General features: G+C 44.5%; 1 protein-coding gene across 1 annotated transcript in view; it reads right to left on the reverse strand.

Moving 5' to 3' along the window:
* Window positions 1–13,500: 13,500 nt before the first annotated feature.
* CHMP1B (charged multivesicular body protein 1B) overlaps window positions 13,501–21,631 on the reverse strand; it is a 340,861-nt gene continuing 332,730 nt past the window's right edge. Inside the window, exon 8 of the mRNA XM_069612907.1 lies at window positions 13,501–15,185. Within this exon, the coding sequence (XP_069469008.1) occupies window positions 15,141–15,185 (45 nt within the window). The 3' untranslated portion in view covers window positions 13,501–15,140. The remainder of the gene's footprint in view (window positions 15,186–21,631) is intronic.

Consider the following 21,631-nt stretch of genomic DNA (forward strand, 5'->3'; position numbering starts at 1 on the left):
GACGGGCCTTTGCCAGGGTCCTCGCTATAATGGTGAAGGGGGGAAGGCATAAAGAATTCCCCTGGTTGACTGCTGCAGAAATGCATCTGTTGCTGCGGCTGCTTAATCCGATCTCCAGCTGTAAAACTCCAGGAGCTGAGGTGGGAGGCAAACAGATCCCTGGACATGGGCCTCCATACCCGTTGGAGGCGGGAGGAGATCTCTCTATTAATCCTCCAATCGCTGTGAAGGATATTTGGTGTTCCAGGCAGAAATGCCAAAAGTATTTGGCTAGTTCCGCTAAAGGTGCTGATCTGGTGCCACCCAGATGATTGATATATCTCACTGCTGAAATGCTGTCCATTTCCAGTAAAATACAACAGCTCACTCTGCCTCTGGCAAATGACTTCACTGCGAAAGAGCCTGCCAGGAGCTCCAGGCAGTTTATGTGCATTTCCAGTTCCTGAGGGGACCAAGTCCCCCCGTGGCTACTGCGCCGCCTCTTGCTCCCCAACCTGAGGGGCTGGCATCCGACTATGACTATGTCCGCGGTGGAACTGAAGATAGCACTGCCGTTCCAGGCTTCCATACACGTGAGTCACAGACTAGTTCTGTCCTTGCTTGAGGCGAGAGTGTCAGACGTTGTGAGAAAGGAAGGCTGTGCCTCAAATGCTGGCCTTTCAGTTTCTGCATCTCCCGGTAATGAAGATGGACGGAAAATATTGCCTGTATGGAAGAGGAAAATAGACCTATTACTCTTGCTAACTCCCAGAGGGAGATGACGTTCCTCAGTAGAAGCCTGTGAATCTCGACGTGTGGAGTGCATTTTGGGAGTAGGGAGCCAGAGTTGCGAGCTCTGCATATCAACTATGAATCCTAGAAATTCTAGGTTCCTGCAAGGGCAGAGAACCAATTTCTCCCAATTTATGAGAAACCCAAGGCTGTGTAATAAATCTATGGTGAGCCTGTCTTGTTGCTCTACCAGAGCCTGGGATTGGGCCATGAAAATGATGTCGTCCAAGTATACTATCAGTCTGACCCCTTGGTCTGAGATGAGCCACGAGTGGTCTTAGAAGTTTGGTAAAGGCCCATGGGGCTGAGGAAAGCCCGAAGGGCAGGCTCATACACTCCCAGTCCTGCTTCCTCCAGGAGAACTTCATGTAACCTATGTGCGCCTGATGAATGGGCACTGCCAGGTAAGCATCCTTGAGGTCCAGGCGAATGAGCCAGTCGCCTGGTCTTAAGATGTCTGATCATGTGAATCCCCTCCATCTTGAAATGGCAGTAGACTATGAAGTTGTTCGAAGCTCCGAGACTGGACGTACCTTTTGCTTCCTGCGAACTAAGAATATAGAGCTGAAACACCTGCCTTGACTCGAACAAGGGCATATTGCCTGTTTTTGGTAGAGATTGTGCACCTCACTGTCTAGCGCTGCTGCGTCTGCCCCAGACATTACTATCCGTGTGGGGCGCTTTGCTTGGAATGTTTAGGCAAAGAACTCTAGATGCAAGCCTCGAACTGTGTCCTTGATCCAGGCGTCTCCAGATAAGGAGTCCCAGGCTTGCGCAAAGAGAGCTATCCTCCCTCCTATGGGTGTCTGCGGCGCTGGTGCTGCTATAGTTACACTGACCCGTTGGTTGTTGGGCTGGATATCTAGTCGCTCTTCTCCAGGCGCGGCTTCTTCCTCATCCCCTTGATGGAAAGAAGGTGTCTGAATGGTCTTGACTGAAATTATGTTCGTCCCTTGAGTGTTGAGGTCTTCTGTCAAATGATTATCGGCCGGAGGAGCAACCCCTACCTGGTCCAGGCCCGGGAAAAAAACCTTGGTGGCGAAGACTCTTAATAGACGCTTGCTCCTTGTCCAAGGCTGTGAAGGTGCCCATGAATTTGGACATCTTTTACAAAGGTATCTCTGAATAGCATAGCCTGACCCGTTGCTCCAGATTCAGAGAATGCCCTTCCTGCGTTCAATGGAGATGGACAGTTTGCATTTCCGAGCAAGCAGAGTGCTCTCTGGGACCAACCCGATAGAATAGTAGGATCAATTGGTTTGCCCGTGTCAATGGCCTTTTGGACCAGGACCATTATTTTTGCCAGAGGACGTGTAATAACCAGGACCTTATCCTGGCAGGATCTCCAGGCACGATTAATGCCTTTCTTGGGGTCTCTAATGTTCTTCCCTAGGAAGGTAATCATTTTGGGATCGAGCTCAGGGGTCAGAGCTACCTTCCCTGGAATCTCTGAGTGAGGGCATTCCAATTTGAGCTTGGCTCCAACATCCTTATCTAGAGGCCAACGCAGTCTGTGTCTGAGATATTCTGTGGTTCTGGATGACTGTTCCCAAACTGTTGATCTAGGATGAATCAGATCCTCCTGTGTAAACATTCCCTCGAGAGTTGAAGGTTCTCTGGGTGTTGTGATGCTGGAAATGCATATGAGGGACAGGGCCTCCGTATCCTTGTCCTTTACTGCCTTTCTATCGTGTTTTCCGTCGTGTTTTCCACACAGGAGTTCATGTGGGACTCCTGGCGGTGCAGCTCTCTTTTGGTTTGGTGAACAGACCCATGGGATACCCTTACGGCACCCATGGGTGGGGGGGTACAACCCTGTGCCCCTTAGTGTATGTTTTTGGGCACCTGTGGGTGGCCCACAGAGCACGGTATGGGCTGATGGCAGCTCCACGCTGAATTTGACAAGTGCTCCGAGCATCCTCCATTTTGGGATACACAGGCCCTGCCATTGGAATCAGTTGATTCCTGATGGAAAACAAGATGGCCCCTGTGTCCTCTTGCTTTCTATTGACTGTTACCTTTCCCCCCCCACCCCCCACCCAAGTCCTGGGAAGCCCCGACTCTGTCCCTTCCCCCTGACTGGCTTTTGGGTGGAAGTTCCATATATGGTGTTTTTGTGAAGTCCAGTCCAGACTGGCTGGAGGCTTCCCAGTGAATGTATGTTGTGGGTACACCCTGTGGGTGGGACCTGGGTGAATGGAGTGTGTGACCAATATGCACTTCTTGTTGTGGCCGTCTGGTTTCTGGTATGAGAGACAAAGACTGAGACAGCCCTGCCCGAAACTGGCCTGAATGCAGTGTGTAGTGTTGAATGGCTGGGTACTTGTCCCAATCCACATTCCTTGTTGTGAGTGTCTGGGAGGGAGGCGGATGGCCTGAATGCACTGTGTGCCTGATTGGTTGACTGACTGCATGAATGCCCTTCTGTATGATTGGCTTCTGAGTATGAGCCAGCAGTGTGGATGAGAGACAGGATAGTATATCTGGGGACCTCTCACCACTGGAAATTGTTCAGAAGCTGTTTATACACTTATACACTAGAAGAGTAACTGGAACTGCTGATCCTCGGCGCCCAGCTGGAAGAAGAAGACTTGCTGTTGCATTTGCTTCGACCTGGTCTGAAAGCTGCCGAACTTGTCGAAGACTGATCCGAGAGAGGACCTGGTAAGGCTCCCTCTTCCCATGCTCCGAGACCGAGACGGGACCGCTGAGGAGAATGAAGTGAAGTACCAGGACTTCGCCGCTGTCGAAGTCCATTGCCGTCAACTAACTATAGTTGGAAAAAATTTGAATTTGGTTTTTATGCTATCCCACCATGTAGCAAGCATAACAGGTATTTCACTATACCATTCCCCTCGCATTAGGTTCACTTGTCTGCACCAAAGAGTGGTGGAGGGGGGGCGTGTGTGCGTGTCATTTTACATACACTTATGCAGTAGTTGCAAATGTCCAAACTCATAAAAGCTCCACAGCCAAGCTGCAAGGAGGAGTTTGTGGATTGGGGTGTATTGTCTTCTATTCTTCAATAATGATTAGGTGTGTATGCTGCTTCAATGGTACTGTTCGTGCCACGTGCAGCAAGTCTGCATATCAGTCCTATTTCACAATTCTGGTGCAAAACCACAGGATCTTTTGCAACCAAGAGCTGTAGGTTTGTAAAGCTTGACCAACTAATCCATAGCGAATTGCTCCATGACCTTCCTTTTGCTCATCTTGTGAAAAGATCAATATCTGGTGTCCCCATGCATTGAAAAACATGGAGTGTTTATGGATAGAGTTCCCAGTCATGCCCGTTCGGATATATGCTGTGCAATCAAAGTGATCCATCTGTGCAGACATCAGTGCCAAATCTGTTGCTCTATGTGCGATAGGTTTTGGGAATGCATTAGTCAGAGTTTCATACAAAACATTGCAGTGGTGCTGTCATTTCTGACTAGTATGCATTTCCTGATGATGTAGCTGTCTCAATGGAAACAGATGAGACTTTCTAACAAGGAAAGCACCACTACTGAGCTGGGATTTAACTGTTCGAGTATTGCACAAACTCAAGGCTATTCACCTTTACAAGTTTACTATGAAGAATTCACATGGACTTCAAGTCTTGTGTACTATTCTCTGACACCAGCAACTTCTCCATTTGTCATATCCAGGGACTTAATCGACTTAGCTCATATTCTGCACCCTTGATGCTAGGAGTACCTCAGAGGAGCGGGCACCTCCCTGCAGGTAAGCAGGCATCTCATGTCCCCTCTGAAAATATGCATATGCCCAAGACTATGGAACCTCCTCCCAGTCAGCATCAAACTTGGCCCCAAGCTCCTACAATTCATAAAAGAACTCAAGACCCACCTCTTCAAGAAATCTCTCCACCTCAACACCTAGGCCATCACATCGCACCTCGCACCACCCGACTCGCTAGACACTGCCCGACCTTCTCCTCGCTGCCACCAGTTATAGCTGTTCCCCTCTGTATCCCACCTCCTGCTGTATACATTTGGTTACCTCTGAATAGCACTTATGTATTTGTATTGTTGTATACCTCTGTAAAGCGCTCTGTTGCTTCTTGAAGCTAGGTCTGTGCTCAATAAATACCATAATAATAATACATATAAATGCCTGCAAATCTGGCTATCCAAGCATCACCATGATTGACAGTACAGTGTGGTGGAACTGGGTCACAGGAGGGAGCTTTGTTTCCTCCAGTATCTAAAGCTTCTCCCACCGGCACTAGTGGGGAAAAACAGAGCTAGGTCGCCTGCTGAGGCTTGCTGTTTAGGCTTCATGGTCCAGATGCCACAATCTCGCTACCCTCGCTGTCAACCGGCCCTGGAGGCATCCTCTGCATAATCTGGGAGGCACAAAAAGAAAAAAAAAACTGGGGTACCCATCTTTACAAAGTCTTACCCCCCTCAAGCAGACATCAATCGCTCCTTCAGGTGACGAGAGCAGTTTCTCTCCACAGGTATAAGAACTGGCAAAGGCGGACATCTTGCATGCAGCTAGCTCCACCCAGCCCCATGACTTAGTCTTTTGAACTCTGCTATATTTATTCCTGTTGTTAGTACCCACTTGTCTCTCAATGTTCTCCCACTTTTGGGTGCAAGATACCTCCCATTGCATTAATATGTGAGGATGCCGCAGTCATACACTGTCTAAGGGGGGTAACACTCTTGCCAGTCAACCCTACTGCCAACTCTACTCATGTGGCAGCCTAGATTTGAAACGGACATGGGCAGAGGTATCCCCCCTTTCCTGCAGATTTGATGCGTATGGCTCCCAATGATCTTGCAGTCTCATTTTTCATCTTTGATTTCTCAAGTGCACAGTCTACTTGTGAGACAACTAGATTCTTCCTATAGCATGGCTAATTATTCTGGCCTGTTTCTCGGGTGGGAGTCCTGCAACCTGGAGCCAAGAGTATCTTCGTATAACTAGCCCCATTTCTGCTTGCCTGCCCATCATTTCTGCAGCATTTAAGCTAGACTTCATTGTGTTGGAAGGAAACCTCCTTTCTCTGAGAATGCCCTGTGCCATCGTTCCTGCTTCTACTGGGAGCTACTTTATCAGGGACCCCAACTAGTCCCACTTTGCCCAATCATATCTGGCCAGTAGTGCACTTGAGTTAGCTATTGTTATTATATAAAACACTGTTGTAGACATCTTCCTAATGAGGGCATACATTTAAGTGCACTCCCTATCAGTGGGTGCCTCAGACAGAGGTACGTAAGCAACATATTCTCATGTCCTGGCAATAATCAGTCAGATTTGAGGTGATGAGAGATTAGTAGTGGTTCACTTGCCGAGCAATACCACTTCTCTATCAGAAAGTTGAAAAGTCTTGGTGTGGCTACACTGCGTATCATACACAAACTGCCATAAGAGGATTTAGCCAAATTAATGGAATAGGTTCAGGCATTCCATTTGCTTATTAACAGTCTCAATCAGGAAATCCTCTTCCTCATCTTGTAAGGGTCTAATGTTAACCCATTAGCTGCTTTTTGTATAGCTGCCTGATAATTACACGGATCATTGTTTGACTAGGCCCATGAAGACTCTTTCATCTGAAGAGCCCAGACAGTAACATTCTATATACTCTGCTCCCCTTCTGGTAATTTCACCTCTTCTTCTCGAAGCTTGGTCAATCCAATTCCTGTCATGATGTTTCTGGTTAGGAGTACATCATTGGAATGTTTTGGTGGGTGTAGCTGTGCTTCTCATTACCCCCATTGTAATATGTTCTGCATAATTGAAAGCAATTAGATTAAGCCTTTTGGAAAGTAAGCTTTCCCATTTCACGCCGTTGCCGGTGTCTATTTTTCTCACATGTCCATGAGCACTTCGGCATTTGTGTACAAATGTGTTGAGGACATGTACAACTCTACATCAGTCTTGTTCTTCATAATAAAAGTCCTCAGTCTTTGTACCAGAGTCTAATCAGTTTCCTGTTTTGACTCTACAGTATGGTTCCCCTTTCAAAGAGTATCCTTTACAAGGGCTGTATATCTTTTCAGTGCCATATACCGTTTTGGTGACCTCATGTCTTTCCTTGTGGCTCTCTGCACCACGTTGATCATCTGTGCTTTGTTATCTTCCAATGATGCTTTCAGCACCATACTTTGGCTTCATTTCCTCAAGCTCAGTGCGGTCTTCCAACTTCACCATGGTCTCAGTTCTACAAACCTCCATAACATTGGCAGCCCAACCTTGCTCTTTCTAGCTTGGATTACCTTCTAATCATTTGTTTTAACAGGCTTGGCACCTACTTGCCTCGTGATCCCGTGGAAGACAGGAATTTCACATTCTGGAACTGTAACACATAAAAGGCTGTTTCTACATGAGGTCCAAACACAAGAGAACAAATTCACAAAAGTATTCTGCATTCTTTATTGTACAACCGGTCTCCCCGTTAACATTACTAAAAAAAAAAAACACCCAATGAGCCAAGATTTTCAAGGCCATTGTTATGTAGTTCCACACACAGGGGTCATCACCACGTAGTGTGTGGAACTCAATGTTGTCATGGTTCTGGAATGTAGCCATTGCTGAACCATTGTGAGTTGTACTTCTGCCCTGGATGGCTAGACTCCGAGGGCTTTGATAATAAACTTATTCTTATATGTAACGCGTGTGCATGCTTCATAACAATTAGCGACTAGGCGATGAAAATGCCTGTTCCAAAGGATGCCCACAGAGTTCTGTTTGCCGCCGCAGCTGTGCGTGAAAAGCTACTCGACGGTAAAGAGATGGAGGTCCTGATGGCAATGCGGCTGAGAGACTGGCGGACAGAGATCCTCGTATGCAGCATCGAGGGTGTGCAGAAAGGGCTGCTCACAGTTACCGTGAGTGAAATAATAAAGAGAAAAAACGTTTTATCAGCACAGACGCCCGTGGGAGAAGGTGCATTTTATGAACCTCCAAGCGATCGTTCACCAGCAAACCCATTAGAGGAAAGAACCTCATAGCGTGCCAACATGTGGCGGCCATTTTGGAGGCAATGTATGTGTATTCAAGTAACCATGGTAACTAATACGGAGAGTTGTACGCGAAGAAACAAATCAATGAATGCAGCAAAAAAGCACGCGTAGCATGCGATTTATGCTTTGCGAGGAAACTAAAACCCACAAATAAAAGACATTTAAGAAACTTAATAGCCACTAACAATTGCCAAAGGTGCACTTGTGCACCAAATGAGACAGTGTCCCAAGAGTGAACAAAAAACAACTTGTCTAATTAACATTTGACTTTCTGATGACACCATAGAACAGCATCCACAGAACAGTCAAGCAAGCTCAATCAACCCAAGATCATCTAATAAATAAACTCATCTGTCTAACATTATGCAACACATTACAGCTCTAGTACAGTTCCTCCCATTGCCTGGCAACCCCACAAGTCCATGGGAACAATGACTGGACGGATTTCAAGTATACTGGAGGGCTGTGGGAGGCAGTAAATATGATGACCTCAAAGAAGCCACTCTACTGAACTGCATTGGGGAAGAAGCATTAAGAATTTTCAGGGCGCTCCCCGACTAAGAAGGGACAGAAAGTGGAGATGGCGATAATAATCACAAGTTTCAGAGTGCATTGGGGAAATTAGCCAAGCATTTTGGAAACAAAACCAATATCGTATTGGAAAGATACAGGTTCTTCTCGAGATGCCAATTGGAGGGAGAATCCATAGATGCTTACATTGCAGCACTGAGAGGTCTCATGTTCTCATATAAGTTTACTGGAGTCGGTGAAGAATATTTAAGGGACCAATTGGTGTTGAACATGGCGGATCCACGCATACAACAGATTGTGGCAAACTAGAGATCCATCACTGGAGTAGGCTGTGGAGATTGCCAGAACCATGGAACTGGGTGATCACTGTATGAGGGAGAAGTTTGATAAACCCGAAGACAAAGAAATCAGGATGGTCCAAGAGGAAGTGAGAGAAGACTCTGAGGAACCTTTAGTGTCTATGGTAAGGAGAATGTCAACTAATAATTCGAGGGCTAACTCAAGAGGTAGAGACACCGGATACAGGAACCAGCCACAAAATCGTTATCAAAAATGCAGTTGGTATAAACACAATAACACTGAAAAAGAATGCCCTGCGGCAGCTGTGGAATACTACAAATGTGGCCACACAGGTCATTTTGCAAGTGTGCAAGAACGTCCATGGAAGAGGTGGAAGATTTAACAGATACTCATTCAACAGACCACCAGGAAATACAGTAGGGGTGGTTGAAGAGAATATTGGGCCCAACAATATGCTGACAGTCAGAAGGGAGAACGCGCAACAAGTACAAATACTCACAGTTACTGCAATGGGAGGGAATAAGGGATTGTGGGTTGACATGAAGATAAATGGAGTATCCTTGCCTATGATGGTGGATACTGGGTCTCCTTATACCATTGTTGATGTCAACACTTGTGGAAATACTATCTGGTGAAATGTGGAAATTACAAAGTACAGGTGTAAGAGCAACAGATTATGGTAAAACCCCCATTGAGATCATTGTTTGTACCTGGGTGAAATTATTTCCATGAAAGGGAAACATATTGTAGACTTTATGTAGCTAAAAATGGCTTGTCAGTAGTTTGATGGGAAGAACAAGCTGTTCGACGTGTCAGGATCCATCCAGGAGAAGAAGTTCCCATTTTGAGCGTTTTCAAGGACAATAATGACATCAAAGCTATGTTGGCTAAGCAATTTCCCAAAGTGTTTAGTGAAAAATAAATTGGACTTTTAGAGGGGTTCCAACACAAGATAATTCTTAAGAAAGGGGCAAAACCTATTGCACATAAGGTAAGGGGGTTCCCATCGGTACAAAGGAAGCACTCAAAAAAGAACTCTCCCATTTGAGTGAACAAAATATAATTGAACCCATTGAGAGCTCAGAATGGTTGGCCCCTATAGTGTTAGTCAAGAAACCGGATGGATCCATAAGAATCTGCGTGGACCTTAGAGACCTTAACAAAAATATCTGGATAGACAACATCCTCTTCCGAATATAGGAGAATTACTAACAACCATGAAACCAGCTAAGTTTTTCAGCACTCTGGATTTATCCTCGGCTTACCACCAGATAGCCTTAGAAAATTAATCTTAAAATTTGAACTTCATTTGTCACTTCACTTGGTGCATTGATGTTTAAGAGGATGCCGTTTGGCCTCGCCTCAGCCGCAGCGTTATTTCAAAGACTGATTTCATTCTTATTTGGTGGCCTTGAAGGCGTATGCTGCTTCCAGGACATTTTAATATCTGCCAAGACAGAAGAGGAGCACGATGCGAAATTGATCGGTGTGCTGCAAGTAATTCAAAACAGTGGTCTCACTCTAAAACTTGACAAGTGCAAGATTAAGTGCGACAAAGTGTCATATTTAGGTCATTCAAGTGATCCTGAAGGCATCAATCCAAAAAAGAATTGATGAATACTATTTTGAGCATCACTGAACCAAGAAACAAAGACCAATTAAGAAGCTTCTTGGGCATGACAGAATATTACTCTAAATTTGTGAACGATTACACCAACAAAACTAAAAATATGAGACAATTTATGAAAAAAATCCTCGAAATACATATGGTCAAATGAGTGCAAATACGAAATTGAACAAATAAAAGCCACGATCAATGAAGCACCGACACTGGGCATGTTTGATTGCAAAGCCAAAACTATAATTTCTGTTGATGCCAGCAAAATTGGTTTGGGTGGCGTATTGGAGCAGCTACCGGACAAGGGGTTGGTGACAATAGCATTTGCATCAAGAGTCTTAAGAGATGCAGAAATAAACTATTCAACAATAGAAAGAGAAGCTTTGGGGGGTAAAGTGGATATTGGTATGGGGTTTACCCATCATCCCCAAGACTGATCATAAGCCACTTGTACATGTGTTGCAATCCAAAACGCCACATTTGATATCACCAAGGATTAGACGGTGGATTCTGGACATAATGCAGTACACCATTTGCATATGTTATACCCCTGGTAAATTGAATTTTGTAGCCGATTGTTTCTCCAGGTTGCCAGGGGAATGTACAGGGGCCAATATTGAGATTGAGAAAGAGTCAGGAGGCGATGACATCATTGCCACCATACGTGATGATATCATTGCCACCATAAACCCTGGTGTGATGAAAGAAGAATGGAAGAACATAGCTGATGTTGATCAGGAGCAAGAGAATATCAGGGAAGCAATTAAAAATAACTGGCACAAATATGACCAAAGTTTAGGAGTTTATGCCCAAATCAAGGAAGAAATTTGGATGGATTCAGGACACATATATAGAGGAGACCGAGTGATTCGTCCAGTGAGACTGAACGGCAAAATAATTGCCTTGGCCCATGAAGGACATTTGGGGAGGCATTGGACCAAGAGAAGGGTAAGGACCATATACCGGTGGCCGGGTTTGTGGTGAAAAGTTGAAGAAAGTGTCAGGAACTGTGATGCAAGTGCTACGAGTGATAAACTAAAAATGTAAGGAAAACACCTTTACAACCTGTTGAGATTCCCGATAAAGTGTGGTCCAAGTTAGCCATAGAGATCATGGGACCGTATGAAAATCTCGAGGCGGTTAAAATATACATTGTAGTTCTAGTAGACTACACCTCAAAATGGGTTGAGTGGGGAGTTGTAGAAGACGGTGTCACTACTGGAAAAATGTTGAACTTTCTAAGTGAAATTTTTAACAGAGAGGGCGACCCCAAAGAGATAGTGTCTGACAATGGCCCCCAGTTTACCTCACTTGAATTTCATCTGTTCCTGAAGGAAAGAGCAATTGATCATATAAAGACATCATTATACCATCCCATAGCAAACTGACTTGTTGAGAGGATGAACACGTTTGTGAAGTGAGTGATTCAAATAGCTATCTCCAACTCACTTCCATGGAAGGAAGCTCTCAAGGAAGCCCTTTGAAGATATAGAACCACTCCACATACTACCACAGAGGTTGAACCCTTTACCATGATGAGGGGGCAGACAAGCGTTCAACAGTCTGAGACCTGCTTGGATGTTTTCAGGAGCAAGGGATGTGCATTTGGACATTGAACAGATCATAAAGAGAGTAATTAAGAAAAAGGGAAAGTACAAAGAATATTATGATCGCAGAAATGGAGTAAAGGAAAAGATGTTCAAGAAAGGGGATTGGGTTTGTATCAACGAACCTAAAAAAACAATGAAAGGTGAATCCAGTTTCATACCACCACAGAGGGTACTAAATAGTTCCGGCAAATCAGTTGTGTTGGAGGATGGCAAGATGTGTTTTTTGTAGGGGTGCAAACTGATGCTGAAAGTCCAAGTGCCAGCAAGTGTAGCAACCATGTGACAAGGGATCGCAATGACTATGGAACACAGGACAGAGGTCAAGAGATGCGCGTCCAAAAGACAGGGAGTGGCAGTAGACCCAATGAAAGTGGGTTGTCAAGAAGAAATCATAGGATTATACAAAATTTCAAAAGTGACTATGTATATTACTAGTGATTTTACCACGTTGCTGTCTAGGTGTATCCTTTGAATTATAGCCTTAGCAATTTAGTCATTTCATTTAAATATAAATGTTTCCTTCTATCTTGACTGTGTGGCACAACACACTCACTGTAACTTAAATATCAGTAATATAAGGAAGGGGGATGTTATGTGGTTCCACACACGGGTCATCAGCACGGAGTTTGTAGAACACAATGTTGTCATGGATCTGGAATGTTGCCATTCCAGAGCCATTGTGAGTTGTACTTCTGCCCTGCATGGTTAGACTCCAGGGGCTTTGATAATAAACTTATTCTTATATGTAACGCATGTGCATACTTCATAACAGCCATCTGTAGTTCTTCTGTTCCTTCAAACTTTGACAGAAAACTGTGGCTAAGGAGGCCATCAAATGGAAACAGCATTATGGGTGGGGTGCATATGTCCTACCAGCGTCATTTAACAAACACCCCGTGTCGAGATTTAGATTTCAGTACTTATGTTCAAATATTTTGGGCCAACCAAGATGGAAGACTACACACAGCATGTGAATCTAACAGAATCATAAACTACAAAAATAGGATCCGTTTGGGATATATAAAGCACAAACCTAGTTACAGAGTGGTGGGGGAATTAGGGTAAGTGGACCAATCAGTGATTGCAAAAACGTTCTTTGAACAGTAGAGTCTTCAAGTCCTTCCTGAAGTGTAGGATGTAGGGGGGCATTCTAATCTGCATTCGGATCTTGTTCTAGAGACAGGTTGCACAGCAGAAAATGATTGGTTTCCGTTTTACCCCTCTTGCCGTTGTTTGTTTCATGTTTGGTGATAGTAGCTTTGGTCACCTGCTTCCAGAGATGGTGAGTTTCTCAGCCAAGTAGACATGTATTTTTTTAAGAATTCAAATCAAAATGAATACTCTTGCAGCCAGTGTACTCTTTACATTTTCTCTCCAAGGAACCCAGGTCTCCAATGAATCAGCACCCAAGTGCAGAAACGTTACTTCAAATTGCATTCTTAATGCTTCACAAATTGTAGTAATTGCCAAACTGCATTTATTGATCTGAGGAAACTTGAAGCATATTGACTGGACATCCTGAACGCTGTATTTGTTATCAGAGATAGTCCGTGGGCACTCTATAGTGCAGGCGTAGGATTTGTTAAATAAGTTGAACCTGGGTGGGGAATTTAAATAATTCAAGAACATGCACACAAAATAATGACAGCAAAAGAACATACATGGGTGGACAAACGTTGTCAATTAGACTACAATGTGAAATAACTATGGTTTATTTTCACTCAAGTACAAGAGAAAAGAAAACGAGTGCATGAAACCGAAAATCATAACGCTAAAAAAACAAGAGAAAAGTCACAATCGCTAACATACGGAGTGCATGCAAAGACAGCTCATTAAAAACATCACCCAATTTTATCCTGTAACTACACATCACATATTTATAAGTAGTAATGCTATGGTAATCGAATGCAACTGTTGTGTACAAAAGGCAAACGTGTTATGTGTATACATTATTATTAATTGGAAACAGTTCTGAAAATGTTTTTACATCGGTCCACTGAGGATGGTGCCTAAAAGATGCTTAAGACGTGCAATTTATTTGGAAACGTTAGCCAAGAAAATGCACTTAATATAACATCCTTAACGTGAAACCAGGGGCCAGATAACAGAAACGTTGCACTTGTGTAAGTGCAAAGTTGCACTGTATTATCACTAGGGCAAGGTTTGACCTAGTGCAAAAACAGAATGGTATTAGCTTGAGTGTTTCAATACAAAAATTATCCAACCATTTTAGAATAATTAAAATAATGTTACCATCCTTAATTACAAAGTGGTGTCTATGTGGTTCTGGTGGAGAGGTTTCAGAGCAGTGTCCAGTGCTGGTTACTGGCCCCACCCTTCATTGATCAGCAAAGCAGCGTTGGAAATAACATGTATATCATTTACAAATACACTTCTACAGCATGTCGGTTTACCTTACTACGTTCGTGAGATGAAATCATGTGAACACTTTCAGAACAGGAATAAAAACAACACAATAAAAGAAAGCGCTAATAAAGTCAGGGCTCCAAGTGAACCACCATCCGTTTTTCACATAAGTGTTCACAACTGTTATCAAATGACTACAGATATGTGAACATATATGTATGTGAACGATGTCAGCAGAGCTGAAATATATGGTTCCATGCATTGTGACATGGCCTAGTTAACCAAGAGTTAGGTCATGTAGGTGTTCCATGCATTGTTACATGGCCTAGTTAACCAAGTCTTAGGTCATGTAGGTGAGTATAGGAAAATACGGACTTCCCGAAGCAACATGTTTACGTGGTAAAAATAGGAAAACTGAACAGTGCACGACTATTCTCTTGCCTACACTTTTACCATTCAATATTAAAGAAATCACAATCATACACACTGAAAGGAGTAAAAAAACCTGCAAAGTTTTACAGTCCATTTTACTGCTACATGCTCATACATAATATTTTGTTTGTATATGTAACACAGAAAAATAATGATTTCCATTGACACTTAAAAGATGAAACCATACTTGGGGATAAACACCCATTCATAATTTAAAATGATGCATTTCTCTACAACTTACATTAGAAAAACATGTGTACTTCAGAATTCTCAAACATTTACTCAACTGGTCTTCATGAAACAAGCGCTGAAAAAATAGATTGATCAAAATCAACTTTAAAAATGTACTGTACAGAACTGCAAAGTTAAGGTTGGACACTCTGTAGAAAGGCCTTCCAGATTTAGAAAAAAAGGAACCCAAAGTAAGAATTGTATAGTACAAATATTTAGCATTGAGGCATAAACTGCGATTCAGTCAGTTATTTATACACACACAGAATGCCACAGAAAGATGAGAAGCTTTTTCAGGTTTCGATCTTACACTTGATCACGTAGGCGAGCAAGTCTCTGCGAAAGTTCATCCTGCGAAGATAGAAGTAACAATACATCTCAGTGGCAGACATCAGACCATATATATAACAGATCGTTTCTGGGCCAAACCGAATAAACAAACTGTATTAAATGCAGGGGAATTCACGCCTTCTGTGATCTTCTCTGTTGGTGTGTTTAGGGATAGGCATAAATCGTTTCCAGCTCACACTTAAATTCCAAAAGCTACGGCCATACGTAAAAGCAGTAGAGCAAATTGCACACACTAATGTAGGTGGGTTCTCAATAAGTACAGTGAAAGGAAGGACTTTACTTGCACAAAGTGGCCGATGGTACAAATAGAGTACCGAAAATGTCGCTGCAGAGTAACCTTGGGGGACTTGAAAGAACATTTTTGTGGGCTCAGGCTTGTGTGAATGCACAAATCGTCTTCACGAGAGCACCAAGAACCATTGTTGGAAATGCTTATGTAGCAAAGGCGATTAACCAGTAACGTCGTGTATGTGGCGTATACTCTGGGTAGGCTTGTGCTCTCATGCCGGTTTGTCCGTGTTGGTCTGAACTGTTTGGCTTGGGAGTTGTTGCAATGGAGCAATTTCAGCGCCTGTGCATGACAGAATAGCAACTGTACCAGATACATAAGTAATTCACTGGCAACGAAGGGCATTGCAGCGGCATTGGAGGCTGCTCTTATTTGACTGCAATGCTTACCAAGATGTAGTTACGTACTGGTGACCATACCCGGCAAACGAGGCTTTAACTGATGTTTTATAATGGTATTGAGCCATATGAGGCTGCACAAGGTAGCCACAAATGTCCAAGCACCAACATTTGTCGTGACATGTCAAAATGTTGTGGGGAGCCATTAACTTCATGGGTAGGACATAGTGAAAGAACCAAACACGAGCAGAGTCAGCAAATGGTTCATACCTGGGCCCCTGCTCATCCATCTGCCAAGATACAAAACCCATAACTGCCATCCTGACGCTCTCCCCTCACAAGCAAACACCCAATACCTAGCATCCTGCTTTCCTGCCCCTTACAATACAAAGCCCATACCAACATCCTGCCTCCTATAATAGAAAATCCATGCCCGGCACCCATATTTTGGAATATACATCACAGGGTACTTCAATTTCTAAGAATAAGATTTGAATCCAGTCTGAGCTTGAGACACTTGACCACAAATCTTACCCGTCGCGCACATGCATCTGAGCATGTATTGTTTAAAGCGGCTAAACGAATATTCCGTTTCGCTGAAAGGACTTGGAAAAGAGTATACAAGTCACATTAAGAAGCAAACAGACAAAAACGTATATGATGAGGAAAAAGATTAAGGTAATAGCTTTCATCGTTCTGAAGTAGTACCAGAATTCAAATTAGTGTTGGCATACACATTGACCTGTATTTTGCACCAGTGCCAGACATAACAAAAATGTGACACAGTTGCGAGTAGGTTTAAACCGTAGGGGAGCTATTCTTGGCCCCCTAGCAGGCACAAGAGGGAGCAATGGGCAAGACCCGGCTCATGGATTGTGCGGGAATGCGGAGAGAAACCATAGTGACAAGTGGCAAATCTCATGTCTAGATAAGTATCACAAAGGCCCAAGAAAAGTGTGACCTTCACACTGCCCATTTACTAACTGGATAGTAGCAGGAGGCCTTACGTCCATTGCCAATAGGCGGGGGAAGAGACAAATACATTGTGCTGGGGACTCAGTCAAGGATAACACACCCACCCAAGCAAACCCTGTATACAGCCAGTGTAGTACAGCATCTATTTCACGTTTCTGTGAGGTAGGAACCATGGTTCACAAATAAAGCAATGAGCACGTTAAGGGACACATGAGCCTGTGGTGTTTCGTATATAAATGATAAAAATGTTGATTATCTGGGGCTCAAAAACTATAGTTTAATAAACTGTACGAGTAGGAGCTTTTGTGTAGTGCACACTCAAAGGAACCCTTCCTAAATAAGAGAAAACGCCCATTTAAATAGAGTGGTTTGCCCAGGATTGCATAGATTGATCAACTCAGGCAGTCAGCCCATGAGCCTGGATTTTCCAGTCACATTGGTCTCTGGACTAGCATCTTGTAAACTTGTAAGTCGTCTTTCCTGCATGGGAGCCCTTCTTCCTCATGATCAGAATCATAACAACAAACTGGAGACTACCTCTGCAGTTTATTTCATAGCCAGACTACACAAGCCTGTCGATCTTGATGTGCCAGCTATATCAGTTTAATTGTAGATCCCAAAAATAAAAACGTTCTAGCATACGTGCCACTTAATTAATCTGTAAACTCACTCATTGTTTCAACAACCAGCTGTTCTGGGATTGGCCTGGCAATACGCCATCCTTACTTCCAGCACAAGCACCAGCCTCCTCTGCAGTACAAGTTCCAGTCCACCTGGCAGCCCTGCCGGGGCTACACTCATTGCCAGAACACAGCCTTACATATTAGCGGAAGATCTACCACTTTACTCACCTAAAAATAGGCAAATACTCCCTATGAGAACAAATGGGGATTATAAATACGGGCAGCAAATAAGAAACAAAACACATTGGATAAAGATATATATATATTTTTTAAAATAATTTTTATTATTTTATAAACAACACTCCAAACATTACAAACAATGAGGACTTCCGTGTTTAAGCTTCACAACATTACAAAACACTCTTTTCGGTCTTCCCCCCTCCCACCCCTTTAACTCGAGCCCTTGTATCCATGTCATTGTCCTGCTTATCTTCAGGCGTATCTATTGCCATTATCTCTTCCGTATCATCATCGCTATGGTCGGCCTGGGAGGGACCCACCATTGAGGCCACCAGTTTTCTCCATGCTAGGGGTCCCCACCTCCTCACACCCCGACTGCTTCATACCAGACAGCCGTTTCTGCTTCTGCCCACTTCATGAGGTCTGCCCACCACATCTCAATTCTAGGCCGATGGGCTGCTTTCCAGCACATTGCAATTCTCCGTTTAGCCAGGATGCATGGTCTGGTAAAACCCCCAAGCATGCATGCCCAAGCTGACTCCACATCCAGCGTAATCCCTTTTCCTGCTAGGCGTATCTTCAGCTCTGTCCAAAACCTTCCCACCTCCGGGCAAGCCCAAAACATGTGTAGCATCCCAGATTCCTCCTCCCGCACCTAGGGCATTTCTATATCACCGGGCCACCAAACTTGGCAATTCTACTGGGGTTCAAATATGTTCTATGAGTGACATATAATTGAATCTGCTGAAGCCTAGCGTTTCGGGACACCTTTTTACGATACCTTTGGGCTCTATCCCCTTGCCCATCCGACAAGGGTTCTCCCACCTCCTCTTCCCAACCTCGCCTCAGTTGGAGCAGCTCCTTCCCCACCCTAGTCCCCAGTAGCTCATATATGCAAGATATTTCATGCCCATCCTCTGAGATGATATACATCGTCTCGATGGTAGCATCAGGTTGTTCCGCAAGCACTGCCTCAGGCCACCTTTCTCGCACCAGTTTAATGATTCTGGAATAAGTAATATGTTGGCCTTTATGCAGCCCGGTGTCGTCTATTAACCTCTGAAAGTCCAATGCCTCCCCCTCCTGCCATATATCTCCAAGGGTAGCAGGCCCATCGGTTCCCAGTATCTACAAACCCCTTTTATCATTTGGGAGTCTTCCCCCCGCAGAGCACCACTAAGGGCACCTGCAGGGAGAATGGGGCTGGGTTTCCCACAGTTTGCCATGCTCGACATCACATTTCCCAGCCAAGCACCACCAGTCTCGCCATTCTTAGTACCTTTGGTTTAGGCAACCACACTGTACTCTAAGGAAGTAGGGAGCAGGATCCTTACACAACAGCCTGGCTTCAGCCGTTTCTTCTTCAGACAACCACCTGTCCACATATTGCAGCTGTCCCGCCAAGGAATACAACTCAAAATTCAGCAGGTTAATACCACCCCCCCCCCCCCCCCGTCACTCGAGTTTTGTAGTTTCCAGAGGGCCACCCTGTTCCTGGAATTGTGCCATATGAAACCCCTGCACAGTCTGTGTAGTTTGGCAAAAAAGCACTTAGGGATCACATACGGGATGTTTACAAAAAAAGTGTAACAGTCTGGGCAGGACTACCATCTTAATCAGAGCTGCTCTTCCCATCATGGCCAGGGGGAGTCTAAACCAAAATCATATGCTATTCTTAATACCTTCAACTGCCTTTTCCGTATTGTGTTTGTGTTCTTCTCCCATCGTGTGGTATATGTCAACACCTAGGTATCGAAACGTCTCGGTTCGCCAGGGTATTGGCAACGCCAGTAGGCTCCTCGGTAGAACGCGTCTGTACCTCCCCAGGGATAACATGCTGGATTTCTTTGGATTTACTGCTATGCCCGAGAGGGTAGCATATCGTTCCATGACCTCCAGGACATAATGTAGGTTTTCCTCTGGGAAGCGCAGATATAAGAGTATATCATCGGCATACAATTATATGAGATGCAAACCTCCCGCAGTGTGGATCCCCATCTCCCCATATTGTTGTCTGAGGCAGACTGCCAATGGTTCCAACGCAAGGATATACAGCATAGGCGACCAGGGGCAACCCTGTCTAGTGCCCATGCTGAGTTGCATTTATCAGAGATTGTAGCACCCGTTTTGACCCTTGCAATTGGGGAACTGTATAACATTTTGACCCACCTCAGATACCCGGGCCCCATCCCGTATTCTCTCAGAGTCGCTAGCAACCAAGGCCATCTCACTGAGTCGAAAACCTTAATTGCATTCAGAGACATATATACTAGTTCGCTGGGGTCCTTCTTGGTTTGGTCGATAATGTGGTGAAGTCTCCTATGATTGTCAGTTATCTTCCTGCCAGCACTGCTGTGAGGATTTTGCTGTCCTGATTAAGCATCGATAGGGGTCTGTATGATCCACAGTCTGTGCTTGGCTTACCTGGTTATAAGAGCGGGATGATCACCGCCTCCCGTAGGGACTCCGGCAACCTACCACGCTCAAACGCCTCATTAAGCATGGCCAGCAGCGGGGGGAGCAGCTCTTGTTTGTATGTTTTATAGAATTCGCTAGGGAGCCCGTCCGACACCGGAGCTTTGCTTGTGGGCAGGTGCTGAATCACTGTCTCTGGTTCTTCTGAGGTAATTGGGGCGTCCAGGTCTGCCCATTCCAGATCGTCTAATATGGGCAAGCCTATGTCTACTAATGTTTCCTGGATCTCTTGATCCATTTCTTCCCGTGTCCTCATAGACGTTTATAGTATCTAAGGAACTCTTTGTTTACTCCCCTCCTGGGTGCCCCAGATCTGGCCCTCGTCCCCTCTGATTTCCCTGATCACTGGTTGTGATTTTCTTTTTTTAATTGGGCATTTTGAAACTTTATTTACACAACATCCATAACAAATCCCAATACAATCAGCGTATATCAAATAACACCTGGAAAAAAAAAACACAAGAAAAGCACAGCATTTTACACAGTACTATGTACACAGCGAGATATATAATACCCTAAATCCCCAGCATCTCAAATACATCTCTCAATTACCCCCCACCCAACAACTATAATGTCAAGTTAAAACAAATGCAAAAATCTACCCATATTTTCTCAAACAAAGCCAATTTACCAAGTCTCCTATACATCACTCTCTCCATATTTGCCAATTCATGCATCTCAAATGGTTGTGATGTTTAATTTTTATATAACCAGGCCAGCAATCTGCCCGGCTTGTCTCCTCCCGCATGCTGCCTTTCGACATATTTCTTGTAGCCCAACTTACATAATCTATCCCAGTTCTCACTGCTGGCTTGTTGTAGCAGCTTCATCCTTCCCTCATCCTCCTGAGAGGTGCCCCCTTACGCATTACGTCTTCCAACTCACTCTCCGTTCCCTGCAACTCCCGTTCTATGCCCCCTTGGAGCCCTCTGGATTTTGATATGGCTACACCCCGCACTACTACGTTGAATGCCTCCCACACGGTTCCCACAGATTGAAGCTTCCGGTGTTAATGTCGAAATACTCAGTGATCGCCTCCCTCAGGTCCTCCCTGAATACTGAGTCCTGCAGGGCCTCAGCTCGGAGCTTCCACGTCGGGATTCGCGCTCTAGGAGGTTGGTGTCGCCACTCCAGGAACAAGGGCGAGTGGTCCGAAAGCACTCTGGCCTTATACTCCGCGCCCTTCATTTCTCCTACTAACTCAGCTGCAGCGAACATATAATCCAGCCTCGTGTGCAGGTTATTTGGGGCCGCATAATGTGAGTACTGCCTGTCTGCTGGGTGTAGCTGCCTCCAGACATCGAGTTCAAAATCTCTCAGCAGGGCCTGTAACGCCTTTGCGGCCGGGGTGGGTTTGTCTGGTTTACCATCTGATCTGTCCATTTTAGGATTTAATGTACAATTAAAGTGCCCTCCCCATAGGATCGCGCCACCCAGTAGGGGGCTAATTTTGCTGTATAAAGTCCTAAAATAAGCCGCTGTATCTTGGTTAGGGGCGTATACGTT

Source organism: Ambystoma mexicanum, chromosome 5p, assembly GCF_040938575.1.
Source record: "Ambystoma mexicanum isolate Mex_15411 chromosome 5p, UKY_AmexF1_1, whole genome shotgun sequence".
NCBI lineage: Eukaryota > Metazoa > Chordata > Amphibia > Caudata > Ambystomatidae > Ambystoma > Ambystoma mexicanum.